Source organism: Anabrus simplex, chromosome 2 (assembly GCF_040414725.1).
Source record: "Anabrus simplex isolate iqAnaSimp1 chromosome 2, ASM4041472v1, whole genome shotgun sequence".
NCBI lineage: Eukaryota > Metazoa > Arthropoda > Insecta > Orthoptera > Tettigoniidae > Anabrus > Anabrus simplex.
The window spans coordinates 1,086,378,103-1,086,399,155 of NC_090266.1; the positions used below are offsets into that span (position 1 = coordinate 1,086,378,103).

The window sequence follows — 21,053 nt, forward strand, 5'->3', positions numbered from 1 at the left end:
TTCTTGAGTGTTTGTAAATAAAGTAGAGGAAAGGCCTAGGAGTAGGAAGGAAGTGACTGAGGACTTAATTAAGGTTTAGATCAAGTATTTGCCTGATGAGAAAATGGGAAACCATGGAAAACCATCTTCAAGGCTGCCAACAGTGGGGTTCGAATCGACTATCTCCTGAATGCAAGCTGATGGCCCATGAAAACATGGATGCTTAAAAAGTTATTTACAAATGCAACTTGAAGTGTTTTTATTAAAACATCTTCTTGTTTAAGACTTAATAATAGCTGGCAATATTGTTATGGAACATTCTCATCATAAAGCTGGTCTGAATAATTTATCAGGTTAAATTGGGGAAAAACCTCTTGCTGACATGTGGTGGCCGGATTTTATTCATGGAACAGAGCGCTTCCGATAGTTAAGAAATGTCAACACGGAACTCTGGAGTCAGTATTTCTTTCTACAAGGGCTGTAAATAAAGAAGTGGAAACGTAGTCGACACTTGCAGGAGATCGGGCATGTGCAAATGGGATATAGGAGTAGTCAGGTGGCGCTGTTGTTGATGTAGCATGTATTTGATGGGCATCCAGTTGGGAGTGTTGTTGCTGTGTGGCGATGAAGTGAAGAGTGTCCATTTTACTGCTCTAAGGTATGTTTCCAAAAGGTGATTAACATTCGTGGATTAAAATTGATACTGCCCGTGGCAAAACTGCATCAGATTGTTATCGAGGATTACGTGAAGCCTGTGGCGAGAATGCATTACCGTATAGCACAGTTGCATGATGGGTCAAGGCGTTTCATGCGGGTCGGCTTGAAACTGCAGATTTGCACCGCACAGGTTGGCCATCCATTCCTCAAGATCAGACTGACATTGTGAGTGCTCTTGTTTCTGTTCAGGAAGTATTCTGTGAGCATAATGTGTAAGGAACAATTCTCATCACTTCACTGTGGCTTCAGCATGTATGTATGTGTAATGTGCTAGAAACAGTTCTAAATACATCACTGCACTGCAGCTTCAGGTAGTAGGCACATGTAAGTGTTATGAAAATGTTCTAAGTAAGAGAAGGGAACATTTTCATACTGGAAAATGTTAGAAATGTTATCAACAAAGCCTTAAGTCATAAACATAAAATTTTCAACTTTTTTATTTTTTGAAATAGGACATTATTTTGACAACATAAGCATTCCTTGCCCTACTTATAACCATCAGAAAAAATATTTGTACTTATCTCCCAAACACTTTGTATATAAAGTGGATGCAATTAAACTTTCCCCACTGATCCCAATCTAGACAGAAAACTGTTCACAGTACGTGTACCATACTCGGTATGAATAATGTCCAGATTATGGTCTACAAGATTTGCATGGTTCGTCATACCTGAATTCAAACCTGAGGAGAACATTCGAACACAAGTCGATCTGAAGAGAATCATATGAAGAGCAGTATCAGGCAAACCCATGGAGATGCTTCATTCAGTCATGCAGCATCCTGTCCAATACTTTCAGTCTGCCCTGGACACAGATGGGTGCCATTTTGAGCATACTTTGTAGAATGATGGATGCTACATTCACAAAAACTAGGGATACTGTATGAAATGACAACCCATTAAAAGTGTTTCTTTCGAATTGCCTTTTCATTGTTTCTCTTCTCCATATCCTTTGCAATGTTCACATTAAGTTTCCTGTTCATGCGATCATTCGTTTTCCACACAGAGACAGTTAGGTAGGGAAGTTTGAATGTAACCACATGGTAGATGCGTGAAACATATGAAACATATGTAGTGGAATATATTGCTAAATTTTATATTATTTTACTGAAATATTAAAGGTTTTCTTGTAAAGCTAATTCTTTCAATTTGATAGAAGCTTTCATGGCCCATATTAATAGACACTATATTGTTTGGGTTTTTTTCCATATGGAAGAACAAACTGCAGGAAAACTTTATGTTTTGCAAAGACTTTGTTTCATGTCCTGAGAAGATCCAGTTGACAAACCATGACTGTTCTAAGAATATTTAGAGTTGACTCTTGCTCTGTTGATGAAATGATACTCTTGTTCGTCACTAAATCGAGTATCACTACATCCATTCAAAGACATCTCCAGGCCAACGCACATGTTAGCTGTACCAGTGTGTGGTTGCTGCATGATATCAATGAGCATCAGCCAGCATAATGTATACTCATGTGTACTAGCGCCTGCCACTATTTCTGGATTTTTGCATCTGTCTCTTGGCGAAACCAGAGTAAAATGTAGCTGCTATGGAGGTCTCAGACCATTTGTGAATGTGATGGTATGGGTGGTACTGAATAATGACATTCAGACCATGACTAGTGTATCTGGATTTTATGAAATGTGCTACTCATAGGGTTGGCTGTGCTGCAAAAGCATTCTCTGACCCAGTGACGTCCGGCTCCATGGCTAAATGGTTAGCGTGCTGGCCTTTGGTCACAGAGGACCCGGGTTCTATTCCCAGCAGGGTCGGAAATTTTAACCAGCATTGGTTAATATCGTTGGCACAGGGGCTGGGTGTATGTGTTGTCTTCATCATCATTTCATTTTCATCACGACACTCAGGTCGCCTACGGGCGTCAAATCAAAAACCTGCACCTGGTGAGCCGAACATGTCCTTGGACACTCCCAGCACTAAAAGCCATATGCCATTTCTTTTTTTTTTTTTTTTTTTTACCCAGTGAAGAAAGCAATAGCAAACTACCCCACCCCTCATCCAGCCTCGTCCACCTCACTTTCCTGCTGCCTTTGATTTTTGTGATTCCCTTTAACTGCAAAATTTTGGTAGTTCTATCTATGGATCCAACCAGCCTCTGGGCTGATGACCAAACAGACATGATTAAGACTATAAAATGAAGAAATAACAACACTTATTTAAGACCATTTTTACCAGAGATGAAAATTAGATTTCTGGGCAGGATGTATGGCATAAAATGGGTAATCCTCTTCAGAAACCCATAACAAATAACTTATAAAATTATAACTCCTTTTGCGCTATAATTACAGATCTTTTAATATAAATTTGTCCTTAATCTAGCATTATCTATGTTTTTTGGCAATCTGGATAACCCCTTTCCTATATCAACATGAATAATCAGGAGTATATTGTACTATCTTATTCATGGATCACCTATGTGAAACACATTTCACCGAATGGCATTAACTACATAACAAAAGCTGCATTTTATTAGCACATTAACATGACGTAATTACAGAGAAAATCATTGTACTTTTACATGATACTCTCTGAGCCTTCCTTTATTTTGGGTTAATGTTGAATTTGCATGACAAATAATAGCTGCAGCTTGCATTCAGTTAACACAAGCTAAAATAAGAAAATGGTCTTTCTATCTAACACACGTGTAGGAACTTAATGGAAGTATGTCTTGTCATGAGCAGATGCAGGGACATTGTGGCTTCGCTGGTACATACACGACGTGCGAAGCTGATGACTTCACAACTGCAGCGCTGTTCCCAACAGAGCGACGTTCAGAAGTATTCACATCAAGTTTATCTCTGCTGGGGGTCTGTTGAGTGAAGCTGCTCCCTGAAACCATTTAAAATTAAATAATAAGTAAGCACAATAGAAAAATTGCCAGGAAAGTAATGTACTCCAATCACAAATCTTTGATTGGAGATACAGAAATCTATGTAGCTAATGATTTTGTTTAATGAATTTTTGTATGAATATTAGGTACCTAGAAAATCATTTGAAGCTGAAAGATTTAATAATATAATAGATAACTGCAGCCAATGGCCACATAATATAAACAAGACTTGTACATGATGTGCAGAAGGTACTATTCTCAGCAAAATTTTGATAGTGAGTCTACTCTTTGTTTACAGACCATCGCATGGTGCCTATCACACTGTTTCCTGTGCAGATCACAGGTGCAGTCAGGGCATGGTTCACGGTTCGTGGTATTGCTTGTTTGAACACAATTTATGGTGGAATCCATGGACTATGAAGTGTGTTACAATGTGTCCAAGGCTGGAATTAGCTTGTTTCCAGTCTGAAGTCAGCATGATATCTGTACAGTAGAACTCGCTCCATATCTCTCTTCCCTTTCGTAGCCTCTCGTTTAGCACCTTCGTCGAATTACCGTATTAGTAGATGGCAGAGAGCAAGTTATTTTGAGATCTTCATTAGGTAATTAATTTTTTTCTTGTCAGTTCATACACCAATCTTGAAGGAGTGGATTTATACAAGCCAAGAGTAGCTTTCAGAAGGTGAGCCTTTACCTTCTCTATGGTGCGGATGTCATTCACTGTTAGCTTAGGCCAGATGATTTCAATACCAAATGTTAAGGCTGGTAGAATTTTGGCATAAAAACAATGTCATAGCTGTTACAATTGATAGTTGCTGTATATTCTTTATGTTGGATATAGCCTTTATTGCTGCCGTAACTCTTTCTTTTACATGGGCTTCGAAGGCGGAAGATGTTATTTGTAAGGTAACACCTAGATATAAAAATGTGTTGACAATTTCCAGTCACTGACCCTTGCAGGTAATCACAATCCTGGGCAGCTACTCTTCCTCTCTTCCTGAAGATAATCTGAACTGTTTTCCTCTCGTTTATTCAGAAGTTATTGTCATCTGCCCATTTTGATACGGTGTCTAGTGCGTTCTGTAGGTCACCTCTATTTGTCAATGCAAGAACCATGTCATCTGCATACATATAAAGCAATGCACATCCCTTTTCTCTTACTGCTTTGATGATGTCCGATGTTGCAATATTGAACAGTAGGCTCATGGGATCCCCTTTTAATATTCCATTTGTTTGGATAATTTCTTTTTTTTTTTTTTTTTTTTTTTTTACAAGTTGCTTTATGTTGCACCGACAGAGATAGGTCTTATGGAGATGATGGGACAGGAAAGGGCTAGCAGTGGGAGAGAAACACCCATGGCCTTAATTAAGGTACAGCCCTGACATTTGCCTGGTGTGAAAATGGGAAACCATGGAAAACCATCTTCAGGGTTACAATAGAGTAAATTAATATATTATTTTGGGTCCACCTTTTCAATACAAAATGTAAATAGTTTAAATTACATAGGGACTAGTTTCGACCTAGTACTAGCTCATCATCAGCCTGAAGTAAATTAAAGCATAAATATCGAAGAAAAATAAACAATGTAAACATAAGTACAGTCTTTTTAGAAGTACATACCATGTGGGATATTGAGCAGCAATTTATTAAAAATAATAACTCTTCCAATTGACGAAGCACTGAGCGGAAGTTATGTTGTTTATTTATGAATAAAGTTCAGTGTGCCGTATAGTATTAAAATCCAGTGTGCACTAAAAGATGTTATAAAGAAGAATTATCAGTTGAATGCTGGCTTCTTGAGTTTCCTGTTGTATATGCGAAGAAGTTACGTCATTTCTTAAGGTATTCATAGACGTCTATTAAGTGCAGCCAGTATTCAGTATTTGTTTATTTTTCTTCGATATTTATGCTTTAATTTACTTCAGGCTGATGATGACCTATTACTAGGTCGAAACTAGTCCCTATGTAATTTAAACTATTTACATTTTGTATTGAAAAGGTGGACCCAAAATAATATATTAATTTACTCTATTGTAACCCTGAAGATGGTTTTCCATGGTTTCCCATTTTCACACCAGGCAAATGTCAGGGCTGTACCTTAATTAAGGCCATGGGTGCTTCTCTCCCACTGCTAGCCCTTTCCTGTCCCATCATCTCCATAAGACCTATCTCTGTCAGTGCAACATAAAGCAACTTGTAAAAAAAAAAAAAGAAATTATCCAAACAAATGGAATATTAAAAGGGGATATCATGAGCCTGTTGTTCAATATTGCAACATCGGACATCATCAAAGCAGTAAGAGAAAAGGGATGTGCATTGCTTTTTATGTATGCAGATGACATGGTTCTTGCATTGACAAATAGAGGTGACCTACAGAACGCACTAGACACCGTATCAAAATGGGTAGATGACAATAACTTCTAAATAAACGAGAGGAAAACAGTTCAGATTATCTTCAGGAAGAGGGGAAGAGTAGCTGCCCAGGATTGTGATTACCTGCAAGGGTCAGCGACTGGAAATTGTCAACACATTTTTATATCTAGGTGTTACCTTACAAATAACATCTATAACGTCTATGAATACCCTAAAAAATGACGTAACTTCTTCGAATATACAACAGCAAACTCAAGAAGCCAGCATTCAACTGATAATTCTTCTTTATAACATCTTTTAGTGCACACTGGACTTTTAATACTATATGGCGCACTGAACTTTATTCATAAATAAACAACATAACTTCCGCTCAGTGCTTCGTCAATTGGAAGAGTTATTATTTTTAATATATTGCTGCTCAATATCCCACATGGTATGTACTTTTAAAAAGACTGTACTTATGTTTACATTGTTTATTTTTCTTCGATATTTACGCTTAATTTACTTCAGGCTGATGATGACCTATTACAAGGTCGAAACTAGTCCCTATGTAATTTAAACTATTTACATTTTGTATTGAAAAGGTGGACCCAAAATAATGTACTAATTTACTCTATTGTAATCACAGTTCAATACGGATCTATCATTATGAAACTTATTTCTTTTAATCTTCAGGGTTGCCGACAGTGGGGTTCGAACCCACCATCTCCCAAATACTGAATACTGGCTGCACTTAAGCGACTGAGCTATTGAGCTCAGTGGGATAATCTCTGATATAGATGTTGATTCCCATAGGGAAACCTGAAATATTCGTCCCAAATGAGTAAATTTATTATACCAATTCATCTATATAATCTGATGGCCAGGCAGGCATCATTTTTTGAAAATGAAACAAAGTCTCCCACAGTGCATTGGCACTGCCTGTGGCACCAAGTAGCCTATGCAGTGACCTCCATGGTATGCACTAAACATGCGTCTTGGTAGTTGTGCTATTTACCAACTGATGAGCCCAACTTGGCATACTGGGGTAAAACACTGTCAACCAGGAATGAGTTAGCTCAAAAATTTATAATGTACAATAACAGACCAACTATATTGGATAATCTCTGTTGACGAAGCAAAGGAGTTGTTTATTATCACTCTGTTATATTGCAAGATGTTCCTTAGTAGTCCCACCACAGCATGATTTTCCCCTAGCGAGTGCTCCAGTTTATTAACAAGTTTCCTCTTGTCTAGAATGTCGAAAGCCTTCTTGTAATCAACAAACAGGCAGTACAGCTTTCCCTTTGGGTGTCTCAGAGCCTCTTCTATGTCATCCATTCAATTTTTCACTGTGTGAAGTGTGCTTCTTTCTTTCCAGAACCTGCATTTTTCCTCTGGAATCCAGTTGTTGGTTTCTTGTGTGAGCCTATTGGTAATTAGTTTGGTGAACATTTTAAACATATTGCTCTCCAAAGCTATGCCTCTGTAAGAGTTTGGGTCGTCGATGTTTCCACTGCCTTTACATACCATCTTAACTATCAAGTTCCTCCAGGTGTCAGGGATCTTTCCTAATTCTATGCATTTGTTCAGCAGGATGTCCAAGAATAAATCCAGAGATTGTTTGATGTATTCATTGAAGATCCAATCAGGCCCTGGAGCTTTTCTGTCTTTCACTTTCATGATTACTTCTGACACTTCCATGGGGATAAACAGTTGGTGGGATTTTCCTTGTTAGGTATTGACTCAAAAGCACCTAGATTACCTGATACGTATCTGTGTCGATGTGATGTAAAGCAACTTGTAAAAACAAGGGGGGGTGAAGGGGGGGATTTTGGAAAAGTGAATTTCCCAAGTCAGCAAGCATGTCTATTTTACGTGGTGTTGTATGCATTCCTTTTTCTTAACACTATGAAAGGGTCATTTGCAGCTTCTTTTGCTATTTTCCTTGCTTCTGCTTCAATGTTAGCTGCTTTCTTCTCCTTCAGAAGGACTTTGTACTTCATTCTTGCTGCAGAGTAGTTCTGGAGATCTGTGGATCTATTACATTGCCTTGCAATGTGCAGGAGTTGCAGTGGGGGCTGTTTTCCCTGACAACTTTCTGTATCAAACCATGTTTGTGCTCTTTGTTTTCTTTGTGGAATAATTTCATCCATTATAACTTTTTCAAGCTCTTTGGCTGCTTCATCCAACTGGTCTTCTTGCTGGTGTTGACTGATTCCAGTGATTTGTTCTGTTGCTGCATTTAGTTCTGTTTTGTTCAGTTTTCTTTCAAGGACGGTTGGTCTTGAGTCTTCTTCAGTTGTCTATTTGGAACTATAAAGATTATAGCAGATATGGGGGCAGTGCTTCCTGAGTGGCACTACAGATCTGGAGAAGCCAACTAGGCGTTTTTCAATCTTTATTTGTTGCCCTCTGCAAAATATTAAATCAATTGTTCTACTTCCGTTAGTTGCAAGAAAGGTTTTGTTGTCTGCTTTATTTACTTGTTTGAAATCCTCTTCTTTCATTGAATTAGAAGTGTGTCCTTTCTTAGGCTGGGGAGGTCTATTCTACAGTTGAAGTCCTCTGCTATTACTGTCTCCTTGGTGGAATCCATCCGTTTCATTATTGCCATAACAGATTCTGTAATTTCTTCACTGGGAATCTAGAGTGGTATGTGCAGTCCAACTATTAGTATTAGATCCGTATGTATTATAACAACATTTTCTTCCTGGTTTGAGTTCATTACTTTTCCTACATGAGGCTTTAAAAAAAAAAAGCACGAAATTCCACTGATAGTCTCCCTGCATCTCTCTGCTTTGCTAACGCATGTTCTGCATAGAATCCTGTCAGGTTCACATGATCTGTTGATAAGGTCTCTGTCAAGATTAAAGTGCCCTGTCTGCTAAGAGACTCATGTGGTATTAATGATTATGTGTATTTTTTGTTACCTTCTACTACAGTAAAAAGACTTTAAAATGCCTGCTAAATAAAGGATGTTTTTCCATTAGTAACTATTTCACTCAGAATAAAGTAATAAGTCCCTATTCATCTGACCTAATATATTACAGTTAATTATACTGACTGGACAACACTCCAATATCTGCAGGCTTTCTCACAGGGCCGCAGTCATCTTTGCAGACCAAGGCTCTTAAAGGGGTGTGCAGAAGGATCTTAGGGACATATTTGAATGACTTTATGACATCACTGCCATCTGTGACATTTAGCTGGAATGACAGTGCAACTGTTGTTAATAGTTTTGTGTCTCATCTAGCCGATGTCAGAGTGTTGTGCATGTAGCTGCAAAATGGCTCCAAAAATTAACCATTATTTGGAAGAGTACCGGTACATCACAGCCCTTTTCCATGCGTATGAAATGCATGAAATAATGTTGAGAGATTAGTTTGACTATCAGAAAAACCTCTGTGAATGACAGTGTTCCAGTGCAGATGAATGCATACAGTACTATGTCATTCATATGCCCCATGTTTATCATTTAGAATAAACTGTGAAATTCACTCTGTAAAGAACTATAGAATGTATACAACTTTTTCTGTACTAAACTAATCACTAGGAGGTGTGTTCATTCTTTGTTCTAGTGCAAGCCATTCCTTTCCAGTTTTGACTCAGTTAATTTATAACTGTTAGGTTCTTCAGTCTGTTGAAAATGGTCTGTTATATGTTTTCTTTTTTCAGATATTTTCTCAATTTTATTTATTCATAACTTAGTTTCAACCTATCAGTTATAAATGTTCATTATTTTGCGTATATGCAGTGACACCAGCATCCCTTGCACACAACACATGTTTTTTTACAATTTTGGTACTGTGTTGTTGCTTCTTAGTGCAAAATAGAACTCGTTCAAGATGACTGAGCAGCCTGCCGCTTGTGAGATTGGTCTGTTATCCAATTCTTGACAGCAAGGAATGTGCCACCAGCAAGAGATTCATCACTATATCTATGAGGAGTACAGCCCCAAGGCTATGAGCGATGGACAAGTCTGTAAGTAGGTAAGGTTATTCAAGGAAAGTCACAAAAATGTTCATGATGACATACACTTCAGTCAGGCATCTCTGATCAGTGACAATATTGTGTACAAATCTGACAACACCCTTCATGCAAAAGGACTGTTCAAAATATCCTCTCTGTCATTTCATTCTCCGTACATTTCAAGGACAGTTTTCTATAAAATTATAGTAAAAAGATGGACTATAGAAACTTGAGCAATTGGTGGGTTCTGAAGATAATGACTGAGGAGAACAAAATAAAGAGATGTGCCAATGACTTGAAAATTTTTACCCGGTACCATGAGGAAGGTAATGTGTTATTGGACCACATCGCCACAGTGGATGAGACATTGGTGTCCCACATGACCACTGAATCCAAGCAGCAATCAATGGAGTGGCAACACAAATCTCCTATGAAAGTGAAATTCAAGAAGACTTTCTCAACTCATAAGAATATGGCAACTGTGTTTTGGGACAGACGTGGAGTTCTGAAAGTGGACTTCATGCAAACGGGGACAACAATCAATGCAGCTGCTCATTGTGTGACCTTGATTAAACTTTGCTATGCAATCCAGAATAAACACTGCAGCCGTCTATCTACCAGAGTGTTGTTGCTTCATGATAATGCAAGACCTCTATCTGCTGCTTGAAAGTAAGCTCACATTGAATCATATGGCTGACAGCAATTCAATCACCTCCCCATAGCACTAACTTCATGCCCAGTAGCTACCACCTCTCCCTTTATCTGAAAAGGATTCCTGCCAGCAAGCAATTCCGAGGAAGTGAAAACAATGGTTCAGACATGGCTCTCATCTCAGGTGGCAAACTTCTATGATGACATCTGTGAAGAAGGTTTACGAAAACTTATCTCACGATACGACAAATTTTTGAAAGAAAAATGGAGGCTATGTGGAAAAGTAGCTGAATGTGTAGATTTGGATGAAATATACATTTCCAAAAAATATTCAGTAGCTTTTATTTTATTGCAAAATTGTCCTTACTTAAAAATAGCCCTTTTAATTATAATATTTCTTTTAAAATAATTACACCGTGAGACTTGTCTTTATGGGTCATACCCGAATGATTTTTAGGAAACATTGTGAGTACTAATTCTGTTTTAAAATTGCATAATTTTTTAAAAGCAATTCAAATGCTATTAAATGGCTCAATTATCCCCTATTCCTTAGTCAATGGAATACATACTTTTGTGTTATGTTCTTAATTAATATGATTTATATTGCCTTGGGCATGAAAAATTGTTAAAAAGAAACTGAATGCAATATTTTCTTTTAGATATTACTACTAAATTTGTTGTGCTTGATGACACAATTAAACATTCTAACTCACCAGCCATCTTTTCCATTCCTTCTCTCCCTGAACATTGTTTGCGTTCTGTGCCTTCCCTCCTACTATTTCTTCTGTGACTTTCCTCATCCAATAGAGATCTTCGTGTCTCACGTGCTCGATTGCTGTGGGATTTGGCTTGATCTCCAGTTGATCTTCTTTGTCTTGGAGTAGCAGATGTGGAATGTCTGAAAGATATGAAATTTACTTATCTTATAGGATAAATGTAAAACATTTTCCATTCTGATGATGATAACTTCATATCCCTCAGTAAATTTATTCCCCATTGTTTTTGGATTGTGAATTGTAAATTCTATTCCTATATATAAACATATTGTCAGTAAATTGTAACACTTGGATTCTAACTGCCATCATCTTTCATAAACAGAAGCCATTTTGTTGTTAGAAAATACAGAGAAATACATTCAGATATTCCTCCTAGGGAAACAGAACCTTTTAATGCAAGTGAAATTTTCAGTAACATATTTTCAGTACTGCTTAGATGATATTTGTTTAAAAGATGAGCTAAACATAAGAACGATACACACTTCATAATACAGCGTACAAGGACGGTTTGAAAAGTTCTTGGAATCACCGCTAGATGTCAGTGCTAGAGCAACGAGGTTCCCACGCAATAATCACACATCCTTTGTGAGTGAACACGTGGCGCGTCAGTGCTCTAGCTGCAGGAGTGTGGTAGTGACGACTCTTTGTTGTTGTTCCCGTGTAGTGATTTGTGACAATGGAAAAAACTGAGATTCGAGCAGTAATTAAATACTTTGTAAAGAAAAGTATGAAAGCAAAGGAAATTCATGCCAACTTTCAGAACACACTGGGGAACTCTGCTCCTTCATTTTCAACTGTTGCCAAGTGGACCAGCGAGTTTAAATTTAGTCGGGAGAGCTTGGATGATGATCCATGTAGTGGACGGCCAAAAAGTGTTACGACCCCAGAATTTATCGCAAAAGTGCATAAAATGGTCATGGAGGATCGTCGACTGAAAGTGCGGGAGATTACTGAAGCTGTAGGGATGTCTTCTGAACGGGTATATTATATTTTAACCGAAGAACTGGGTATGAAAAAATTATCCGCATGATAATTGGACAATAAACGCACCAGACTGGAAATGTCCGAACAAAGTCTGGCCCGTTTTCAGTGCAACCAACAAGATTTTTTGCACCGGTTTGTGACTACAGATGAAAGTTGGGTCCACTACTATACCCCAGTGACAAAACAACAGTCAAAGCAGTGGAAACATGCTGATTCATCACCACCAAAGAAAGCAGAGGCAGTGCGTTCGGCCGGAAAGGTCATGGCCTCAGTTTTCTGGGATGCAAAACACATTCTGCTGATAGATTACCTTCCTACTGGCCAAACAATTATGGGGCAATACTATGCAAACCTCCTAGACCAACTACAGGAAAAGATACACGAAACAAGGCCTGGTTTGACAAGGAAAAAGGTCATCTTTCATCAAGACAATGCTCAGCCGCACACAAGTGTTATTGCCATGGCAAAACTTCATGAACTGAGGTACGAATTGTTGCCACATCCATCTTATTCACCTGATTTGGCACCATCAGACTTTCATCTATTCCCCAAGCTGAAAATTTTCCTTGGTGGACGGAGATTTTCTACAAGGGAAGAACTGACAGCTGAATTGGAGAGGTATTTTGCAGGCCTGGAAGAATCTCATTTTCAAGATGGGATCAAGGCATTCGAACATCGCTGGACCAAATGCATTAGTCTACAGGAAGACTATGTTGAAAAATAAAAGCAGTTCCACTGAGGTAAGATACTTAATTCTAGTACATGCCGAGAACTTTTCAAACCACCTACGTATTTACTGATTCTGAATAGATGTACTATTTTAGATCACAGCAGGACAAGAAATCATATTCCCAGGAAAGGTTAGCCTTTCTCAAAATGATACACCAAAAGAGACAACAAATTATGGTCTTATCTTCAAGGAGGGAAAGGTAGTTACAAAAAATCTTGCATATGTTCATATGGCTGGTAATGAACACTGGCAGACATAATAAGTTAAGCATCCATAGGAAGACACTGATCCGATCTGAGATATCACATGAAGAATGGTAATGGGTATAACTCCTATACCTCTGCCAAGGGTCAACATAGCAGAAATTCCTCAGGCATGGGCTAGCACCACCTTCAGCATTCACACAGCAACATGATGTAGCACCTATTGAATTCTGTAAGTTATTACCAATGATTGCTGTGGGATGTACCATCCAGGTAGTGTCTGTCCTTAACAATCTTTCCTCTCTGTGTACGCTAACTTTACTATACTGTAATAGAATAGTACATGTAAAAATACATCATTCAGAGCCAATCAAAGCTAACAGTATATGTCGGTCGTTTACCTCCTTATGAAGAATATGTTGGCATTAGTTGACAAATGTGTACCGTAGACCTAATTATTTATTCTGCAATTCTGTAAAGTTTTCAATGTCAGAACTGCAAGGAACATTAAAAACAAAATAGATGAAGGACTTTGGTTATTATCTCAACTTGAAACAGAAACTGAGTAAACAATTGTCAAGGACTTGATGATTCAAAAGAAGACACTTGATTATTTCAATTAATTTGAATTGATCCACTAATCATTAAATAGAGGAACATTTCACAAAATTGCACATTAGATAGAAATGTATAAACTTAAATATTTTGTTAATTGTTTTTAGAAACAATTCAAAATGTTTATTTTCAAGAGATATGTAAGCATTGCATGAATTATGTAAATACCATGTAATATAAGAATGTTATTCCTAAAATAGTTCAATTGAAAACCATTTTGTTACATAAGTTAGCTTTTTATGGCATTCTTGACATATTTTCTGAATAATGGATACTTTTTACCAGAGATCATTCTTGCTACTTTCACGTCTGTTATGTCTAACTTATGAAAAAGATATCCCGAGTCCACCCAGCTTTCACTCCCGTACAACAAATTATATCTGAAAACAGACCAGTGTAAAGATAATTTCTTCCGAGAGCTGACTTCTTTCCCAAAGAATACTGTTGATTGCAACTGTGAACCACTGCATTAGCTTTACTGCACTTTTATTCAATACCATTTACTATACTACCATCATAGGAAAACACACCCTAAATACTTGAAGTGATCTACCTGGTCCAGTTTCTTTTCCCGACGTGACATTCAATTTTCTTAGATTTCTTCCCTACTGACATCACTAGTTTTGGAATGATAATTTTCATATCATACTCACTGCACCTACTTTCAGGTCCCAGCACTTCAGTACAGTTTGCTGTTAAGACCAAGTTGTCAGCATAGGCCAAACTGCTTACTACATTTACATCTAACTGAATCCCTCCCTGAATAACAATGTATACAGGATGATTCAGCTAAGTTGTTAACCTCAAATATCTTCTGATCCATTAATAATTAAGAAGGGAGTTCCTCAAGGCAATATTATTGGAGCTTTATGTTTTCTCATTTATATAAATGATATGAGTAAAGAAGTGGAATCAGATATAAGGCTCTTTGCAGATGATGTTATTCTGTATAGAGTGATAAATAAGTTAATAGATTGTGAGCAACTGCCAAATGTTGTGAGATGGACAGCAGGCAATAGTATAATGATAAACAAGGTTAAAAGTCAAGTTGTTCCACATATAGGAAAAGTCCTCTCAGTTTTAATTACCGCGTTGATGGGGTGAAAGTTCCTTTTGGGGATCATTGTAAGTATCTAGGGGTTAATATAAGGAAAGATCTTCATTGGGGTAATCACATAAATGGGATTGTAAATAAAGGGTACAGATCTTTGCACATGGTTATGAGGGTGTTCAGGGGTTGAAGTAAGGACGTCAAGTAGAGGGCATATAAGTCTCTGGTAAGACCCCAAATAGAGTATGGTTCCAGTGTATGGGACCTTCACCAGAATTACTTGATTCAAGAACTGGAAAAAAATCCAAAGGAAAGCAGCTCGATTTGTTCTGGGTGATTTCTGACAAAAGAGCAGCATTACAAAAATGTTGCAAAGTTTGGGTTGGGAAGACTTGGGAGAAAGGAGACAAGTTGCTCATCTAAGTGGTATTTTCTGAGCTGTCATTGGAGAGATGGTGCGGAATGACATGAGTAGACGAATAAGTTTGAGTGGTGTCTTTAAAAGTAGGAAAGATCACAATATGAAGATAAAAGTTGAAATTCAAGAGGACGAATTGGGGTAAATATTAATTTATAGGAATGAGAGTTAGGGATTGGAATATCTTACCAAGGAAGATGTTCAATAAATGTCCAGTTTCTTTGTAATCATTTAAGAAAAGACTAGGAAAACATCAGATAGGGAATATGCCACCTGAGTGTCTTGCTCTAAATGCAGATCAGAAGTAATTGATTGATTGATTGATTGATTGATTGATTGATTGATTGATTGATTGATTGATTGATTGATTGATTGATTGATTGATTGATTGATTGATTGATTGATTGATTGATTGATTGATTGATTGATTGCTGGGCTCTTTGTTTCTCCCTAAAGCCAACATGCAAGATCGAAGTACACTAGCAACAAGCAGTGGTTGAGTTGGGAATAAATTACTGATAGCATAACCTGCTGTTCAGACAAAAAAATAAGGTATTTTTATTTTTAGGAGCAATGATTCATTCTGCCTCATTTCACCCACTTGCATCATGCAGGGAAATGTGCAGTCACTCATAAAGTCGTTGAGTGTATGGTAATATTTAAGTCTCTCCCAGGTACATCCACACTTGCGCTAAACTACCTCGCTTGGTTTACATGTTCTTGAAAGAAAAATGTTGAATAAACCGAGTGAGATGGTTTAACACAAGTGGAGATATACTGAGAGAGATAATATACCATGCCCTCAATCATGTTTCAAGGAACTGTAGAAATTCCTTCTGGTGATGATGCTTGTGGTTGTTAATTTAAGGGTGGAACATGGAGATTACCAATGATTCGTAACAATAAAATACGTTGAAAGAGAAAAATGAAGAGTTGGGCCCCTTGAAAACTAAAGATATCGATAAGAAAGGGAAGGCCCATGCAAAGTAGAAAAAAAGAGCACAATCTATATAACCCATGTTTTACAATTTGTGAGCTGTGGAGGGTAAATTCCTTCAGAAGTAACAAATACAATTTCATTGAAATTATTTCTTTTAAATGACTACTGCCTGTATACTTTTTGTTGTCCTAATTTGCTATCTGTATGCCATACCAGACCAATTTGACCACTGCTACAGGTGAATTTTGAGCATGTATGCTGAACATGTACATTTTTAATGGTAATAAATAGGAAAGGCTCCAGAAATGTGTCTGTGTAGTACTGTTGCTCATGGAAATGGAAAGGTGATGCTCATTTTGCATGTTCTCGTTCACTTACAGACAATTCGAACTGAAGTTACTAGTTCAATATGTGCTCGAAAACTGCAACGGCCCAAGAACACAAGAAATGAGTGCAATAAAACAACAAAGAACAACATTAAAGTACAAAATGACTTACCTTGGGGCAGTAGCATACAACATGAAATGTGGAAGAGGACCCAAAATAAATGTGGATTAAAGGCCAGGATCTTAATTTAACACTTGAGGGGTTGCCAGGTCAAAGCAACTAAGACTAAAAAATAAAATACTAACTAAAGGTTAAATCAAAATATTTACTAAAGAATAAAAAATTCCCTGAATAACACTTAAATAACAAGATTCAGAATTTCTTGCAATGTTTTGACAAACAAGGAAAGCCGAGAACTAATTATTTAATTGTAAATCACTTCATTAAAACAGGAGTTAAATGTTTAGTTTTAAAATAATTAAAAGTTATGAGGTCACTCTCAGATAGCAAGCTCCTATAATTCTTACAATGTACTGAAAAATAAGCAAGTTGAGAAATGACATTTTAAAAAAAAATTAATGTTTAAATGGATCAATTTCTTAAAAGGTTATAATACTACTGGCCAGAAAGTTCAACTAGGTAGGCTACAATTAATCTGGTTAATTTGAAATTTGTTTCCAGTCCCTCTACACAAATATTTGAAACTTCCCAGAAACACAGTCATCCACAAAATTCTAAATGAAACAACAACAGAAATTCAAAATTTACACACAAAAATAATTAAATGAGCAGACAAGTAAATTGCAGAAAGAAAAAATCCCCAAACAAATTACAGATTACAAAATGGAAAACAATAATAACGTTCCACAATTAACAGAATGATGACACGCACAGGAGCCTACAGCTACCCAAGCCAAGCTTTCATAATTCATTAACAACTGGCAACGCCAGCCCAAAATATAGCGTACACGGGAGATAAGATAAGGGAATGTGACGCACCAAATAAAGAAAGGTAAAAGAAACAAAACCCGGACATGAATTAAGCAGAGGAGCGTAAACAAAAGAATAATAAAGGAATGGGAGGAACAAATTTCAATTCGCTGCACTGCGGTATTACAATAATAATAATAATATAGTTGATTGAATTTAACATTTCATTTAACAAAAATTTAATAGAGGACCAAAATGCTTGTTATTAAATTTAAAGTTTTGAGGCCTCGGAAGTACGGTAATGTGCGTATGAGTCAGAATGGAAGATAGGAAACTTAAAAGGGTCCACCTTTTCAATACAAATAAATGTTATACTTTATTTACAACATATATTTACACTTGGAACTAGTTTTGACGCTGTTTGGCGTCATCTTCAGCCAAAATGTGGGAAATAGGCATAGCATGTAGACATTTATATTATACAAGGTGTTACATCAGTGTGATTAAATGGGAGAACATGAAGACATGAAGTACAATGTCAGTTTCAAAATGGTCATGAAGGGTGAGTCAAAATTGTATAAACATGAGATAACATAAACACTTAAACAAAAAACATATAAACATGTAAACTGTAACAAAACCATGTGGAAGTTCGAGATGATTGGCATTGGAGATTCAAATTATTTCAGACACTCTTCCATTGAATGTTACCTATGTTACCTATATGGCACCTGACGAAGAAATATCTACAAATTTTAATTCTTTAACTGCCAATTTCACCTTGTACTACGAAAATTTGAATATGTTATTTGTATTTGAAAGTAGTATTTAATGAGTCCTAACTCGTATGAATTTTAGCTTTTGTTTCACCCTTCATGGACTGTTTTGAAATGGCATTACTGAATATCTACAATTCGAACCTTCACTGCCAAGTTCATCTCGCACCATGAGTTCAGATGTCACGTGCAATTCTAAGAGGCTTGAATTCTGTTAAATCCTAACTTGCATTTGAACTACACTCGCACCAGTGCCATTCAATGAATGATTGAATGCAAACCTTTTGTGCCAAATCCATCACGAACCTACAGTTTTGAGTGTGTTGCATGTGTTTTTTGCATTTATCGAGTCCAAACTCACGCTTGTGCAATTTTTGTCTCACCCTTCACAGCTGTTTTTTGAATTGATGCTTATTGAATAAGTGATTTTTCAATCCCTAACTGCCAAATTTCATCTCAACCCAAATATTTTAAAATGTTATGTGCATTTTTGAGACGATTGTGTTTATTGAAATCTAACCTATGTTTTGTACTACACTCGCGGCAGGCAACATTCAATGGAAGAGTGTCTGAAATAATTTGAATCTCCAATGCCAATCATCTCGAACTTCCACATGGTTTTGTTACAGTTTACATGTTTATATGTTTTTTGTTTATGTGTTTATGTTATCTCATGTTTATACAATTTTGACTCACCCTTCATGACCATTTTGAAACTGACATTGTACTTCACGTCTTCATGTTTTCTCATTTAATCATACTGATGTAACACCTTGTATAATATAAATGTCTACATGCTATGCCTATTTCCCACATTTTGGCTGAAGATGACGCCAAACAGCGTCGAAACTAGTTCCAAGTGTAAATATATCTTGTAAATAAACTATAACATTTATTTGTATTGAAAAGGTGGACCCTTTTAAGTTTCCTATCTTCCATTCTCAGTTCAATACGGACAAAAATGAAATTCTTAGATTTATATGAGTCAGAATATAAACCCACCCTTGAAAGTCGGCAGGGAACAATCCCATTACGAAAAATAAACCAGCACGCAGCATCATAGGATAAATAATGGTGCAATAGAGACCACAAAACAAGAACCAGGAAATATAGAAAGAAAACACAGATCAAAAATAATAATAATAATATATCCCAACAAAATTAAGAAGCAGAAAATTTAACACAACAATAAACTCAATTAAATAAAATGAGTAGAATAATTTATTTCTCATAGGCACATATACTGAGTTTCCAAATTACCCCGATAATTCAATTACAATTCCCAGGTTGAATTTGCTAAAATCTTATTACATTTTAAAAATTTTGATGATGCAGATTATATTATGAAAATGTTGGATGCAGAAGAGATCCCAGTTTAATTTAATAAATACACCATTGCCGAAAGCTCCATGAATAGGGAAATGTAATTTCAAATTACAGTTGCAAGGTTGGCTTGATACAATCTCGACAATGTTGCCAAAATTTCCCACAATATCAATAATGTCACATGATGAAGCTTGTTACTCAGATTCAATTTACGGTAATATCTTCTTCTCCAAAAATCCACAGCAGTAGAGAAGTTTCAAAACAATTAAAAGGTATCAGTATTTACATACTTAAGTATCCAAATTAATGCACTCCAATAGCTTACGTCCTTAGGTCATGTTAAAAATTGAGCACATGCTCCCAGCAATTCAGAGGTTGCACGTTTCACAAAATTACAAAAGTAATATTAAACAGAAAACTAAATCACAAGAATTTTAGGCAAAAGCCTTAGTTTACATGGCAATCAGCCTGGAGTATCAGACTCCATCACACCAACACTTCAAGCATGTTTTCCACAACACAGGACAATCTACCTCCATCTTGTACAATGGCTCGAGAACAAGTCCTCGGCTACCAGGAAGCAGCCTCAACGCACAGTGCAGAAGGGAGTTATGCGCATGTGCGCAATTATCGATTCGCTTATCGAACGAATTGGAAGATCTCAGCTAGTGTAATAATTGCAGATAACAGTTTCAAATATACAGACATTGTCAGTCACACCAATTAACAGCAGTTCCAAACGATGGATGATAATGGGAGATAAAACCCCAATGCACAAACAAATACGTCCAAATAATTATGGATGCCCATATTCATGTCACAAAAACATCAACAGCAATGCATATCTACAATCGTTTAGTGAGAGCTGCATGCATGGACTGAAGAGTTTAGCTCGATATCATACAGCATGCTGCAATGATGCGGTGCTTTAGGTCATCTGTAGTCATCTGAACTTGCTGATAGAATATGTCCTTTACTGTTCCCCAGAGAAAATAATCTGTAGGAGTCAGATTGGGCAAATGTGCTCACAACCTAACTGTTCCTCCATGCCCAATCCACTGATCAGGCAAAGACCTATTAAGGGCTTCTCTAGCAGCGAGTGTGTAATGAGCAGGACACCCATCATGTTGGAACCACATGCACGTATGTATATTGAGCGGAACATCTTCGAGGAGAACAGGTAGTGCATCCTCAAGAAAGTCTGTGTATCTGTGACTAATTAATGTACCTTCCATGAAGTACGGACTGATCACAAAGTCCCCCAGTATCCCACACCTTACATTAACACTCTACTGCCTCTGGTGTTCCACCAGCCTCAGCCAACGTGGGTTCTTCGTAGCCCAGCAGTGTACGATCCTTAGGTTTACGTTGCCATGGTTGTTGAACGTGGCTTCTTTGATGAAAAGAACTTGCTGGAAGAATTGTCTATTGTCTCGTACTTGCATAAGAAAAGAC

At 37.0% G+C, this 21,053-nt stretch overlaps 1 protein-coding gene across 3 annotated transcripts in view; it reads right to left on the reverse strand.

The window, feature by feature from the left end:
- Positions 1 to 21,053, reverse strand: part of LOC136864711 (uncharacterized) — an 847,400-nt gene that overhangs the window by 23,897 nt on the left and 802,450 nt on the right. For 2 of the 3 annotated variants that reach the window (XM_067142043.2, XM_067142045.2), the window contains 2 exons: positions 11,236 to 11,420; positions 3,431 to 3,545 (listed from right to left, as the gene is read on the reverse strand). In XM_067142043.2, coding sequence (XP_066998144.2) covers positions 3,431 to 3,545; positions 11,236 to 11,420 — 300 coding nt within the window. Of the gene's footprint in view, positions 1 to 3,358; positions 3,546 to 11,235; positions 11,421 to 21,053 lie in introns of all 3 variants that reach the window. The other variant, XM_067142044.2, reaches the window with a different exon arrangement.